The sequence below is a fragment of the Phoenix dactylifera genome, chromosome 18 (genome assembly GCF_051530095.1).
Source record: "Phoenix dactylifera cultivar Ajwa chromosome 18, Ajwa_hap1_PhDact_Kaust_v1.1, whole genome shotgun sequence".
NCBI classification, from domain to species: domain Eukaryota; kingdom Viridiplantae; phylum Streptophyta; class Magnoliopsida; order Arecales; family Arecaceae; genus Phoenix; species Phoenix dactylifera.
The window spans coordinates 13,571,580-13,585,430 of record NC_143207.1 but is presented as its reverse complement, the minus strand read 5'-3'; the positions used below and the strand labels follow the sequence as shown (position 1 = coordinate 13,585,430).

At 38.0% G+C, this 13,851-nt stretch overlaps 1 protein-coding gene across 2 annotated transcripts in view; it reads left to right on the top strand.

Moving 5' to 3' along the window:
• Positions 1–12,364, top strand: part of LOC103715027 (autophagy-related protein 2-like) — a 32,997-nt gene extending 20,633 nt beyond the window's left edge. Inside the window, exons 10-14 of one of the 2 annotated variants that reach the window (XM_008802525.5) lie at positions 54–186; positions 2,444–2,646; positions 10,853–11,049; positions 11,762–12,014; positions 12,094–12,364. In XM_008802525.5, coding sequence (XP_008800747.3) covers positions 54–186; positions 2,444–2,646; positions 10,853–11,049; positions 11,762–11,822 — 594 coding nt within the window. In that variant the 3' untranslated portion in view covers positions 11,823–12,014; positions 12,094–12,364. Of the gene's footprint in view, positions 1–53; positions 187–2,443; positions 2,647–10,852; positions 11,050–11,761; positions 12,026–12,093 lie in introns of both variants that reach the window. The other variant, XM_008802524.4, reaches the window with a different exon arrangement.
• Positions 12,365–13,851: the final 1,487 nt, after the last annotated feature.

Here is a 13,851-nt window from a genome sequence, read left to right as displayed (position 1 = left end):
TATGATATACCAAATTTTTCATGCTAACTGGGAATGCATACGTTTTGTCTTAGGTTCATAAATTATTAAAAGGGCTCGCTCCTATAAAGTCATTGTTTGCTGTCAGTTCCGGCACATCAAAATTGGTTTCCTTGCCGGTAAAAAGTTACAGGAAAGATCACAAGTTGCTTAAGGGAATACAAAGAGGTAAGACGGAAATTCTGCTTTTTTTAGATAACAAATATACTTTACCATTTGTAGGAAAATATGGTCTTTTGCCCTTTTCAACATTATGGTCTCCAATAAGACAACTGCATCGGAGATTATATAATTGACAATGATAAAAATGAAATTAACTAGCGATCTGGTGCCTTCTATATAACAACTCCAGATGATTTGAGCAAGAGGTAAGAATCACCATGATGAGGAGACACTTTAAAGCATGGTCCGCCGTGCCTCCCTGTACTGCCCAGTACAGCACATACCATACTGTACCGGCAGAAAACTAATACGAAATACTCCTTTAAGTCGGTACAAGCTCCGTACCGTCCGTACTGAGGCTTACCGCCCTGTACCAAGGTATATCGAGGCATACCGATGTGCATTCCTATTCATACCGAGGCATACCAAAATAAAAATTAAGAAAAATAATTGGAGAGCTATTTGGCATATAAGTGTACCATATCATACCGTACCAAATCAATAAGGTACCGATACGATACTCAGTATCAAGATTGCGGATCTTGCTTAAAAGTATTTGCAATACCATTACAAATTATGCCCTTCACGTCCAATGCATTACATTTTCCCAAAAGTTACCTTGTTCTAGACCATGGTTAACATAAATTAATTTATCAATTTACCCCGTAAAACTCATGTTAGTAGAACATTAATTAGTTATATCTCGAATAAGTACCTATGCAACCACCAAATGCTTAAGGGTTCGTTTGGTTGGGGGTAATCTGGCATTGGAAAATAAATTCTATGTCAGATTACCATGCTTGGTACAATGTGAGGATGAGAGAGATGGTAAAATAAATAGTAGGTCCCATGCCTATTTTACTAAGAAAGAAGGTAAAATAAATGCCACCAAGGGGGTCCTAGCCAAATTACCAGGTAGAGGTAATCTAAAATTGCTTGACGGAAATGACCCACTTTTTTGTTGAAACCCACAAATGTCATTACTTGTATTGTTTATTCAAGAGCACTATTTTTGGAACTTGGAAATTTAGCAATACTCCCACATAAGCTTACCTCCAACTAAAAATAGTAATCTCTTTCCTGTGCCATTTCCACAGTAATTTTTCCACCAACTAAACATGGTAAAATTTATTTTTCCCCACAATCATTTTCTCAAATAAATGATTCCTAGAAATCATCATATTTTCCTGTAATCTAACATACCCTGACCAAATGAAGCCTAAGTGACCTCAAAAGTAGCTTTGTGGTTTCATGCCGGGTTAGATACTCTTCAGTTATTTAGTCTGCTTCAATATTAAAATGATAATTTAATAGTTGAATACTTGAATCCATAATCTTGAATTCAGTGTTTAATATCTGATGATTATAAAATATTAGCTAACATATAATGTAACAATGTTCTTTTGATTGAATTGGGTTTTTATTTCATCTAATATGCTGTCTTTGAAGGTACCACATAACCTTGAATATGATGCATGTAATGCACCATTATGCCATTTTTGATTAGATGAGGGAAAATGGTCCCTTGCTTTTCTGCCCAACTATAACTTATATTCTCATGGAACATAATTGTTTTCAATAGCATCATTGGAGAAAAAAGTGTTCCCTCAAATTGCTCCAATGAACATTGTGCGTGTTTCCCCTTATTGCTTTCCCTCAATTTCTCGCTCTGTAGTATGATTCCTAAGCTTCTTTATTTTTCTTTATCAAGTTATTTTGTTTTATTCATGGTTGAATAGAATTTTTTGTGCATTATTCTGTCTTTTGAGCATACAAATCTTGCTCATAGGATTCCTGTATTTTGCATCTGTATTATGTTCCTCGAGAAAGGGGCCATTGCTTTGTGCAATGGTAAATACTTGGGAGGCAAGTTCAATGGCATGGTTTCTAGTCCTGGGGCAGTCACTTTGTATAAAAAAATGCCAAATGTTAGGTCTGTTGCTAGTTTTCCCCTCCCAAGGCCCTAAGTTGACAGGAACATAACTGAGTAATGACCTTTTCCTTATTTATTCTATGCCTCCAGAACTAGTTCCATTGTCTAGCAACAATGATTTTGCACAGGAGTTTCTTATCAATGCCTGCTGCATCTAGTCTTTGGAGCTCAGGCCCTATTCATATAGCATAAATCCTAATGGATAATTTCATTTAATTGATTTTTTTTCTTTTTGTCTGAGCATACTATGCTGCAGTGTCCTTGTTTCTCAAACTTCTGCATTTTGAGCAAATGATAATTAAAATGTACTGATTGAGGCATATTTGACAGGTGCAATGGCTTTTATTAGAAGCATTTCAATTGAAGCTGTCGGGCTAGGGGTGCATTTGGCATCTGGAGCCCATGATATCTTGCTTCAAACAGAATACGTTCTTTCGAGCATTCCGACATCTGGCTCATTATCTGAAACAAGCAGAAGAAAAAGTAATGTACGATCTAATCAACCTGAAGATGCACAACAAGGGATCCAGCAGGTAGACTTCCTTGAGTAGTGTAACAGTGTAACTAACTTACTATGACTTTATTGTAAAACACATTCTTCTTGATATTTCAAATGTTTGTTCTGTTAATATTGCTCACTTGGTTTCAAATAAGCAGAATTAAGCATAGGATTTAGAGGTAGCTTTAATAATTGATTGTTGGGTATAAATTACTCATAAATGTGAAGCTTGATCTGATATGAAACTAATTATTCATGTATTGTGGCTTGAGGTATCAGCCACAATCACAAGTTGGGGTTTAGTAAAGATCTTAGCTGATACTTGAAGTTCCTCAATGAAAAGACCTGAATAACTTTTGAAAAGTCCAAAAGGAAGTAGTAAAAATGGAAAAGAAAACTAATTTTCCTAGATATGGCAGGGAAAGAAAAAATTCACATTAACGGAGATTTCCTTTTTCCAAGATAAATTGGAGAGTTATTACATCACTAGAGTACTAGATAATGAACCATGCTATCATGCTATGCATCCCATGAAGAGACGCTAACATACAAAAGATATCTAAAGTTTAAGATTAGTTTTGTTAGTTGTGATTATAGTATTAACAATTAATTATGTACTGATAAAGTACTGCTAACCAACATAAGATATGTAAAGATTAAAATTAGTTTTAGTGTTCATTTAATTCTGGCATTAACAGTGTATCATATTTCACTTTCACAAACAAAATTTGCATTCCTAATCATCTTGGATGTGTATTGATGATTATACCTTGTTACACAACAATAAAGAAAACTTTAGTTATAAATTATGTAACATTGGATATAAAATATTTTTAACCTAATTGAAGACCCTAAAATCACTATTCACTACTATTAAAACCTTAACGGAATTGCTGGATGCATCTTGTGGGCTTTGAAAGTATAATTGACCTTTTTCAAAATCGAGGAATAGATTCGGAATGAGCAGCATTGTAATGACCAGACCTCATCCCAAAAAGCTAGCTAGAAGGTTATTAATTAGGGCCCTTGACATCACTTGCGTACCTAAGACCTCCCCAATGCACACTCAATGTGGGACTAAACACACGCTAATGCGGGTTTTTATACACTCCTACTATTCTAATGTGGGACTAAACACACGCTCATATAGATTATCACACTTCCCTCCACCTGTCCTCTGCTTTAAGCCCTAGCATCCTCGTCGAGGGAAGGGTCCAATAAAAGCATCACAACCAGATTGTGGTTAGCTTGTGCTCAAGTGTTCTTTGGTCCACATGGGCATGGGTTGGATCAACTCCAGCACAATTGGTAGTGACCTAAGACCTCACCTCAAGATTAGCCAGAAGGTCCTTGCCCTACTTAAGTACTGAAGAGCTCCCCAACACACACGTGGTATGGGACTAGACATGCCAACATGGATCATCACACTCCCTGCATTTTGATGTGGGACTAAATACACGCTTGTGCAGGTCATCATAGGTATCATATGAAATGCACCGATACATTGGTACATGCTGCATATGGTTGATTTGTTATGCTTTATTTTCTTGTTTGAAATATGCATGTAGAACATTTTTCAACTTCCGATGTCTAGGTTGTAGATATGGTCACAGTGCAAGTTCATTGACTATTCAAATCTTCGTTGAAGGAGTGAACCTCATAATGAAAAGAATGGTGAATAGTGCTTGTAAATTGAGAGTTTGAATGTACAGGATTTGAGTGTTTTGAAAAGGTAAATGAACCTTTTATAAGTATTTTGCTTATCATATTGACTATATCATGTGATCCAGAAGACACTTTTTTGTCAAGCTTCTAGCCAAATTATATAAAGTCTGTTTTTCAATAATAGTCATAAACAGCTAAATCTAAAATGACTATTAGTGACCTTGGGCCTCTATATCTGGGGATGGCCTCCATCATTCTCTCCTAAATCAAATGGAAGGAAAATCACTAATAGACTATATATACAAAGTTCTGAAAAAAAAATTTGTAGATAAGAAAGAAAAACATTAGTTATTATTTGATAGAATTAGATGTTTGTGTCTAATGATTGTGCAACCCACGAGTATCTAATAGCAATAACTATAAAAATTGCTGCACTCAGGATCAACTAAGGAGGACAATATAATGAGTTCATGACTATGAAAGGTTAAGGGAATACCATATGTAAGAATTGTTATACTTGGTGAATAAAGGCTTGGATTACAAATTATAAACCTCCAGAACCCGTATATTAGATATATGCTAGGTCTTTGCTTAGACTAATATCTTTCAAATTAGATTGAAATGTTCATACTAATGTTAATATATTAAAAAGAAAAGTGCAAAGAAATATTTGAGCTCCCTTTGATTACAATTGTTTCTTTTCAGGATTCTGAAGATAAAAGATGAGAACTACCAACAATCTAGAACTAGGATTAAAATACCGTTGGAATGGGATGGTACCGTACCACCACTACCGTACTATTCCAATAGAAAATTGACACTAGTATAGGTAGGGGTGGCAACTGGGTCGGGTCAGGTCAGGTCGGATGCTAGTTGGGTCAAACAATATCAACCAAAATACAACCTATTTATTAAATAGGTCAAAAATCCAAATCTTAATGCAACATCTTTATTAAACAAGTAACCCAACCCAATCGCATAATTTGTTTAATAAGGAAGTCCGATTATGATAAACAGGTTATAAAAGTTTTATATGGATTTTAAATAGGTTAAACAGGTTAATCGGATATAAACAAGCCAGGTTGCATCAGAACCTAACTATTAAATGGGTTAAACAAGTTATGACTGTTAAACCTAAACCCAATCCAATTCGTAGTCAAGTTGACCGGTTTGCAGCCTAGGCTCATTTCCAAGCCTAAAACCTCTTAAACTATGTCAATTGTGGGTCGAGTCATAAATTGCCATCCCTAGTACAAGCATCGAAACATTGAATGATGTGGGACAAAGGCGGGGCAGTGTCAAAGAAGGAGGTGGTGGGGTAGTGTCAAAGGAGGTGGAAGCAAAGTAGGGGTAGTGGCCTCAAGCATGGTGGTTGGAAGTGTTAATGGAAAAAAAGGCAAGGAGCTATGCTGACCACTTCGCCATCACCTCCTGTCTCTCGCTGAGTAGCAGAAGGCGACAATCGCACAGGGAGAGAGAGAGAGGAGGAGAGGGAGTTATGGTTCCTCCCTCTTTGCTTTGCATACCCAACCCAATGTTAAATCCGCTTTTGCACACCATATACAAGGGTAGGTGGTTTATTTGGAGCTTTAATGCACATTTTATCCCCTTGCAATTACCATCCTAAGCATTGGAACGAGACTATACATGCGGTATACTGTTCCATGGAAGAGACATTTGCTATCTTAGGAGGGTTCACCTAGCGTATATCCATAGTTTCAATTCCAAAATTCTGCCAGAGTATGAAGACTGATTTAAAACGTACTATATTTGTTGCACTCTAACAATTGGTGAAGATAGCTCATAACCATAAGAAATTTTAATCCCTCAAAGATTGTTGCTCCTCACAAAGTAAGCAAGTTTTTTCATTCAGATCAACAATATGGTTAATGTCATGTAGCTGATTAAAAAGTCTGTGTTCGGATTTTCTTATATGAGTTCCTTTTTTCACTTCTGCTGAACATATTGCACGCACACGCACCCACACCCACCCACACACACAACACACACACACACCCACACCACACCCATACAAATACACATTAGACACACACACATGTTGTTAATCACATATATAACTTTTCCATGTATCTTCAAGAATCCAGAAAGAAAATGTATAAATGTATAAACCCATTTGTGATCATGTCTAATTGCTGCTTCGGCCATATTTCACCTAGTATTAACTTTTTCTTGGGGTACCTTCTTATGGATTTTCTGACCACATCAAACTTTTCTTTCTTATGGTTCAGAACACTTGGGATCTCATTTAAATAAGGATTGGGTTTATGTTGGATTCATTTTTTTTGTGTCTCATTCAACGCTAGTGCTTCATGTTCATTTGATGAATGTGTATGTTATGCTGATTCAGGATAAGCTTGTATTTGTAGCATGCTGATGGATCAATTACACTTACATAAGTGCATGTTACAATAGATGACACTATTAAAAGTTAAGTTTACCATGCTAAGATGCAATACAAAAAACTGTTGCATCTTCATTTAGGTCACTCATTCTAGTAGGACATAGATCTGTTTGAACAATCAAACATGAATTAATCTATTTAAATTTTAAAGTATAAATTAATGTAGAATCCTAAACCATATGATAGCATTATTTTTTTGCCGATGAGAACTTCTATATATGCAGACTGTTCTATCGAAAGAATTCTATAGACAAACTAGCATGATCAAAATTAGATCAGATAACAAAAGCAATTAACTAAGAAAAGAAAGCTTGACTTTCAAGATAAAAATTTTAAAATACTATATACTACTTAAAGAAACTAAGATCAAGGATAAAAAAGCCCTCCATACTTTACCATAAAAGTGGTGCATATGGATTTTGGTGCTGGTGTATTGCTATTGTGATGAAAGGACACATACTTCTGTACCTTTTGTTATGGCCTAAACCATTGCATTTTGGCTTGTATTGTTATTTGTCAAAAATTAATCTATGTTGATAATGACCCGTATACTACAATATGGTCATGAATCTTTTCTTATTTTTAAAATTATGCCCAACTATCTCAAACAGTCGTCTTTCTATATGAGATGGTCCAAAGTTCTTTCCTCTTGTTTGTTTGTTTGTTTATTATTTATTGGTGCTAGACTTAGCCATTCTACATATGTTTTTTGTCAACATTGTCATCTCCAAGGGTTTAATTTATAGTACTAACTACCATATAATTTGTCTTTATTTTACTATTTTTTAAAATTTGTTTTAAAATAAATCTATAATGAAAAAGAATGACCAGATGCTTGGGAAAGGATTGTAAAGCCATTACTGTGGAGAATGCAGCCGGGAACGGCAGAATTTGGCTGATCACCTCGGGAGTCAGTATTTTCTCGAAGAAAAAAGGCTCGAAGGAGGAATTGGTCTCAGGGTCGTGTCTCCGGGGCACAGTTGAATGTAGATATCATAAACGCGAGGTGCAGGATACCAGGCCGAGAAACCCGGGCAAGCACTCCCCTAATGTGCCGATCGCTAGCGCATCCAGGGCCCCGGCTATATTTAAACATTTTAAATTCTAAAACAAGAAAAACTTTATAAATTCTACCATATAGTACTAACTACCATTAACCTCGGTGATTCAACCGTCAAGCTGCCTTGATCAAACAAGAAAAACCTTTGGGTCAACTGGTGAGAAAGAATAGGGAATGGGATAAAAATAAAAAAAAGCTCGATCTCTTATGCCGATTGCTAGAAACTTCATACTCGTTCCTTTGGCTAATGCAAGGGCTAACATGGGAGGTCTTGGAGGTGAAGACAGACAGCAAGGGGAGATTGATGGTGAGTATAGGGGATAAGTGGTCGGATTGTCGGCCATTCTGCGATTATAAAGAGAGGAGCATGTCATGTGGAGGGCTGGATGTTGATGGCTTGAGGAGGGCAGCCAATGAGGGTCTTGACAGTGCAAGTTGAGTAGGGACGGCTTGGGGGGCTCAATGGCAACGTTTCGAGGAGAATGGCATGTGGAGGCTCAAAGACGGCAAGAGTAGGACCATCTAAGGAGGCTTAATGGCAATGATGAAATTAGAGGGGATTTGAATTGAAGATGGTCAAGTATCGGAGATTTGAGGAGTGTGATGTTAACATGGAGACTCAAGGGAACAAGATATTTTATCGATACATCGAACCACGAACTCATGACCCGATTGCCAATCTGGTTTGGTCCAAGTTAGAGGGTTCAAAACACTAGATTGAATTAAAATCGTACTAGGCTCGAACTTACCACATATTACCCAAACGTTGCAGAATCAAATCCAATTTCAATTATATAGAATTATTTTATCTTTTTATAAATATATATATACTTTTTACTAAAAATCCTAAAATCTATTCTCATATCTTCCTCCCATTCTCGTTCTTTTACACGCTTGTTACCTCTCCCGTTCCCCCAACCCATCTTTGGCACGGCCGACCATCCTTGACTACCCATGCATCAACCAAGTCACCCTTCTCTTGATCTACTTCTCCCCTCCCTCTCCTCATGGCCATTAGAGCAGCTACTTCTCTCATCCCTCCAATCCCTCCAGCACCCTCTCCTACCTCCATCCTAGTTGCTAGAACAACACCCCATCTGCGTCCTCTCATCCCTCCATTTTTGTGTCCATACCCTTCTGATGCCAAAGCACCTCGCTCTATGGTATGCGATATCATATCGAACGAGCAGTATAGAGTATACCATATCGTACCAGTTCGGTACTAATACATGGTATGGAGAGTGTACCGACACTTGGTATGCCGAACTGGCCGTCATACTGGACATACCAACATAGTGATAGAATGGCACCAATACGAGGCTTAGCATCGAGACGACGTACCTTCTCTCCCTCTCTCTCCCCCGCCTCTCCAATCCATCTAGTTAATCTTCCTTTCTTTCACCTCCCACCTAGCTGTGGGAGCCATTGCTTCATTATTTGGCTCAAGTTGGTCCGAGCTTGAGTTAGGTCACACTAAGCTCGTTTAGTTGAACTTCTTCAGGCCTGATCAAGTCAGGTTTGGGCCCTCTTTTTTGCTAGTGGGCTAGGTTCAAGCTACGATTTTTGGGCCAAGATCAAACCGATCCAAGTTTGATCCTACTATGTTGATGTTGCTATAAACCATCGACCCAATCACCAAATCTAGCTTGGCCCTAGAAATACTTAAGTCTATCTTAGCCGCTCTCTTGAGAAAAGAGAACAAGGGGCAAGGAGTTTTTTTAAATTTTCAAAACAATGGGATCTAGCTGTCTCAATTGATACTAGCAAACCAAGCTAGCATATTGGCTTGTCCCGACCGATGCCTATCAAGATGGCCAACCTCCTAGTCCATGCCTGAACCGGTGCCTCACACCCATGCTACAAATCATTTATTCTATGGAATGGTATGGTATTGGTGAGACATTCTAGTGTTCTTGGGTTCTTAATCCTTGATCATCTCTATTACAACTTTTTGATACTATTGTAATTTTCATGGCCTATCTTTTTGATCCATCCAACAAATTCATAAACAAAATAATATTTGTCCCATCAATATAATTTCGATTCTATGAATGTTATTTTAACCTTGCTTCCTTTACAAAAGCATGTCCTATGAAATGAGAACATTCATATCACTTCTCACAATCATTGGTTTTTAATATCATATTATCTAACCTCTCCCTGGGCCATCTTTGGACTACATTACATTATAAGACCATGATGAATGTTTGGTTCACAGCTAAAATTTCAGAATTCTTCAATGCCATTCAAGGTTTGCTGTCTCAATACTGGATCCCATATCGGTACCATGCTAGTATAGTGTCGGTACTCCCCGTATGGAGGTCAGTTTGGCGTACCAAGATGGTACACTCCCATGTTGAGTCTTTGTTCAGTATCAATGCCATACAGCCACACAATTCAAGACGGTTGTAGTATGTGCCAGTACGATGCACCTTTGCCATTTATAAACATCTCATTTTAATACGATTCAGCATATCTCATCATGGGCCACAAAGATGCAAATTTTGGTAAGCCTTGATCTTGATCTTCATTTTGTTATATTTGCCCTTGTACTCCTGTGTCTTTTAGTAAGTATGGGCATCAAATTGCCCCCACACATTTATTTAGATATTTTTCTTTACCATGGAGGGAAGAATATCTAGATAGGAGAAGCCACTGTAATATTTTGTGACTTATTACTTGGGAATTTGTGTTTGATTAGTCTGGTTTTCCACCTTACTTATTTGCTCTTCTTCCTTTCAGTGAGAATGAAACTATAAGGTGATACTGAAAGTTGCTAAGATTTAATTAGGAGGGGGTTTGACTTACATCTAAGAGCATGAAGTTTGTTTACTGCTGAAGTTCATGTGCCTGGATTTTTATCAGTAAAATTAGCCAATTGATCAAGCTATCTTGTTAGAACTAGCTTCTATTGCTAAGCAGAATGTCATTGATAATGTCATTCTGCATGGTAGATCTCCTCGTCCATGCTTGCTTTGCATGATTGACCCATTTTCCAGTCTTTGTGAGATCTGTTCTGCTTATAGGCCATTTTTCATGTCATCTTTGGCTTTATGTAGCTTGACAAGTCTTTTCCATCTTATTTGTCTGCAGGCTTATGAGAGTCTTAGCGATGGCCTTAGTAGGACTGCCTCTGCTCTACTTGGGACTCCTCTAAAGGCTTACCAGCGTGGTGCTGGTGCTGGATCAGCTCTGGCCGCTGCTTTGCGAGCAGCTCCTGCTGCTGCTGTAGCTCCTGTCTCTGCTTCTGCTCGTGCAATGCACTGTGCACTTCTTGGACTTAGAAACAGGTTATTTCTTCACATGAATTGCTTAAGTGGAAATATTTGTTAAGTTAATTTATACACCTTGTGCAAGTACACTGTATGTCATAATCCAGGCAATTTCATAAGTTCAGCAGGACCATTTCCACTTTATGGACATAACCCAGAAAATACACCAGCCATTGTCCTGCCTGTTAGATGAGTTCTACTTTACATTGCAACTGGTACATCTGTCAATGTTGGGTACTAGAATGATTAATATAAAGTAGAAGAGTATCAAGTATATAGCTCTTTGCAAAAAACAGGTGCTTGAAGTATTTAGTTTCTTCAATCAAACAAGTACAAAACTGGAATAGAACTATTTAATGAGACTGGAGTCTTTGGTGTCTGATTTGGACAATTAGAATCCTTATTGTCATGTTTCTTGCATAGGTTTAGCAATCTGGTACCAATGCAACATAGATTAAGGTACTTTTTGAATGGTAATTGAAAATATAATGATCATGTAGGAATCGGTGACTAACTGGACAGAAAATACTCTGGGTACTCTGTTTTCCCTTTTTTCTAAGTATGACAACGTTTCAAAAACCGTGTTGGTGCACAGAGCTTTCAGTAGTAGTGAAGACTTCACTGTGAAGTAGACGTTTTTTTTACTTTTGTTTCTTTTCCTTAGGAATTGGCATTACTGAACTACCCAGCCACTCGATGCTCTTTGCTAACATTATGTTTTGAACTGCAGCCTTGATCCAGAGCATAAAAAAGAATCTATGGAGAAATATTTAGGATCTTCTTCATCATAGGATTACGAAAAGAGAGAGTACAGCGTTTTAAGCAGTTGCACGTCCATCCCATCCATGAATTGTTGTTGGAAGGGAGGCTAAGCCATGTTCTTCGTCCTCGTCATTTTGGCAGAACTCATTTTAGTTTACTTGTTGGATATCTTCTCACCAGATTCAGGTTGCAGCTGCCTGTGCAATGTATGCCAGCATCTTGTAAGAATTAGGTAAGCTTGACTATTTAATGGGCCATAATTTCTTCAAATATTTAATGTTTTTCTCTGGATGATGGCAGGTGTATAGCAATTTGAACAGAGATTCTTTATGGAACAGAATGACGGCAACCCTATACAATATGTAAATAACTATACGATCTTGTCGGCATTCAGTTGTATAATTGTGATACGCCTCTTACGATTCGTATTTACAGTTTTACACCACATCAATTGTAATATTTTTGGCTCTTTGATTGTTTGAAAAGGAAATTTTTCTCCTGACGAACTTTTTGTAAGCAGCCTCAGAAGAAACATGCAATTTTCTAGTAGTAACTGCAGTGATTGGTCAAACCGTCATCCCTGCTAGTAGTCATAAGCATCTGAGATGCACTTTTTTGCATGGAAAATGCTATGTGAGGGATGGTGTACAGTGTGTGATAACTGGTTTTGGTTGAATCAGCGAGGGCAAAATAAGCATTTTTTCCTGATAACAACCCAACACTGTCTATTGCTCAAAATACTGGATTTGCAGAGCTGTGCATTCATATTTAAGAAGACTCGATGGCTAAAAGCATTTTCTTAAGATGCGGTATTTATCAGGTTCTTGTATACAACGTGCCCGGTACCACCTTTCTTTTTTCTTTTTTCTTTTTTTTTTGCTAGATCGGGTGATTCATACAACACATGTACGGATGCATCCAATAAAATTGAAAGACAAAATATCACGGAGCTTTCGAGGCAGCTCCCCAATCCTCATCCACAGGGTGCTATTGGCATGATTGGCCATGTACATGGCCATCCAATCTGCAGTCCCGTTGGCTTCTCTAATACATGCTTTGTTTGGACAATTCCTCCGTCCTTCATCATCATTCAGATATTGCGAATCAAGGGATAGTCAGCAGCAGCAGTGACTCTCGGACCCTTCTAAATTCAATTGATAACTGTAGTCGGGTCATCCTCCAAGATGATTAAATTAGCTGAGAGCACATACTGAGCATATCGAAGACCTGCCCAGGCAGCTCTTAGCCACAACCCTAGAGTTCGCGTTCCTAATAATGAAACCCGCTCCGAGGATATCTTTTTCACCACAGTTTTGTACTGCTTATTGTGCTTTCCCACTCTGCAATTTGTCTGCCACTATATCTGCCTCCCTATGGTCAGACTAGTGTTTCTCAGCACCTGGAAATTTAATTGAAGATCTCGTATTTCTCGAGGCAAGTAACGGGCACTTTGATTTGGGATGGGTCATGAGCTCCATAATTGGGACTTGCCCTCTCCCAAATAATATGCCAACCCTGCAATGTAAGGCAGCAAGATGCAGTTAATCCACTGTCTGGTCTTCATAGGGCCTCGGTAGAAGATGCTCAATCTCTCACTAGTGTCTCCTCCTGAACCGCATCGGGCTCCTGAACCAAAAAATGAAAAATTAAGTAGCTTTGGGATTTTATGCTGAGATTCTAATTCTGAGATCATACTTTCGCCCTCACTTGCTTATGACATGATGAAACCCTAGGACAGTCAAACAACATTGGATGGATGCTTGAGAGTAGAGCTGCTCCATTTTTATATAAAATAATAATAAAAAATTAGGATGTGGAGTTAGCACTTAGCATTTATCCAACTCAAGTCCCATCACTGTCAAGTCACTCTAAATAGGAGAGAGAAAAGAGCCAGCCAATCAACCTTAGGGGTGCAAATAGGTCGAGCCGGACCGGATCATGAGTAACCCCGACCTAACCCAGTTACTTGTTCGGACCCTAATGTTGGACCTAGACCCAACCCAATAATATATCGGGTCGGGTCCATGGCTATAATTTTTGACCTAATTGATCATTTGG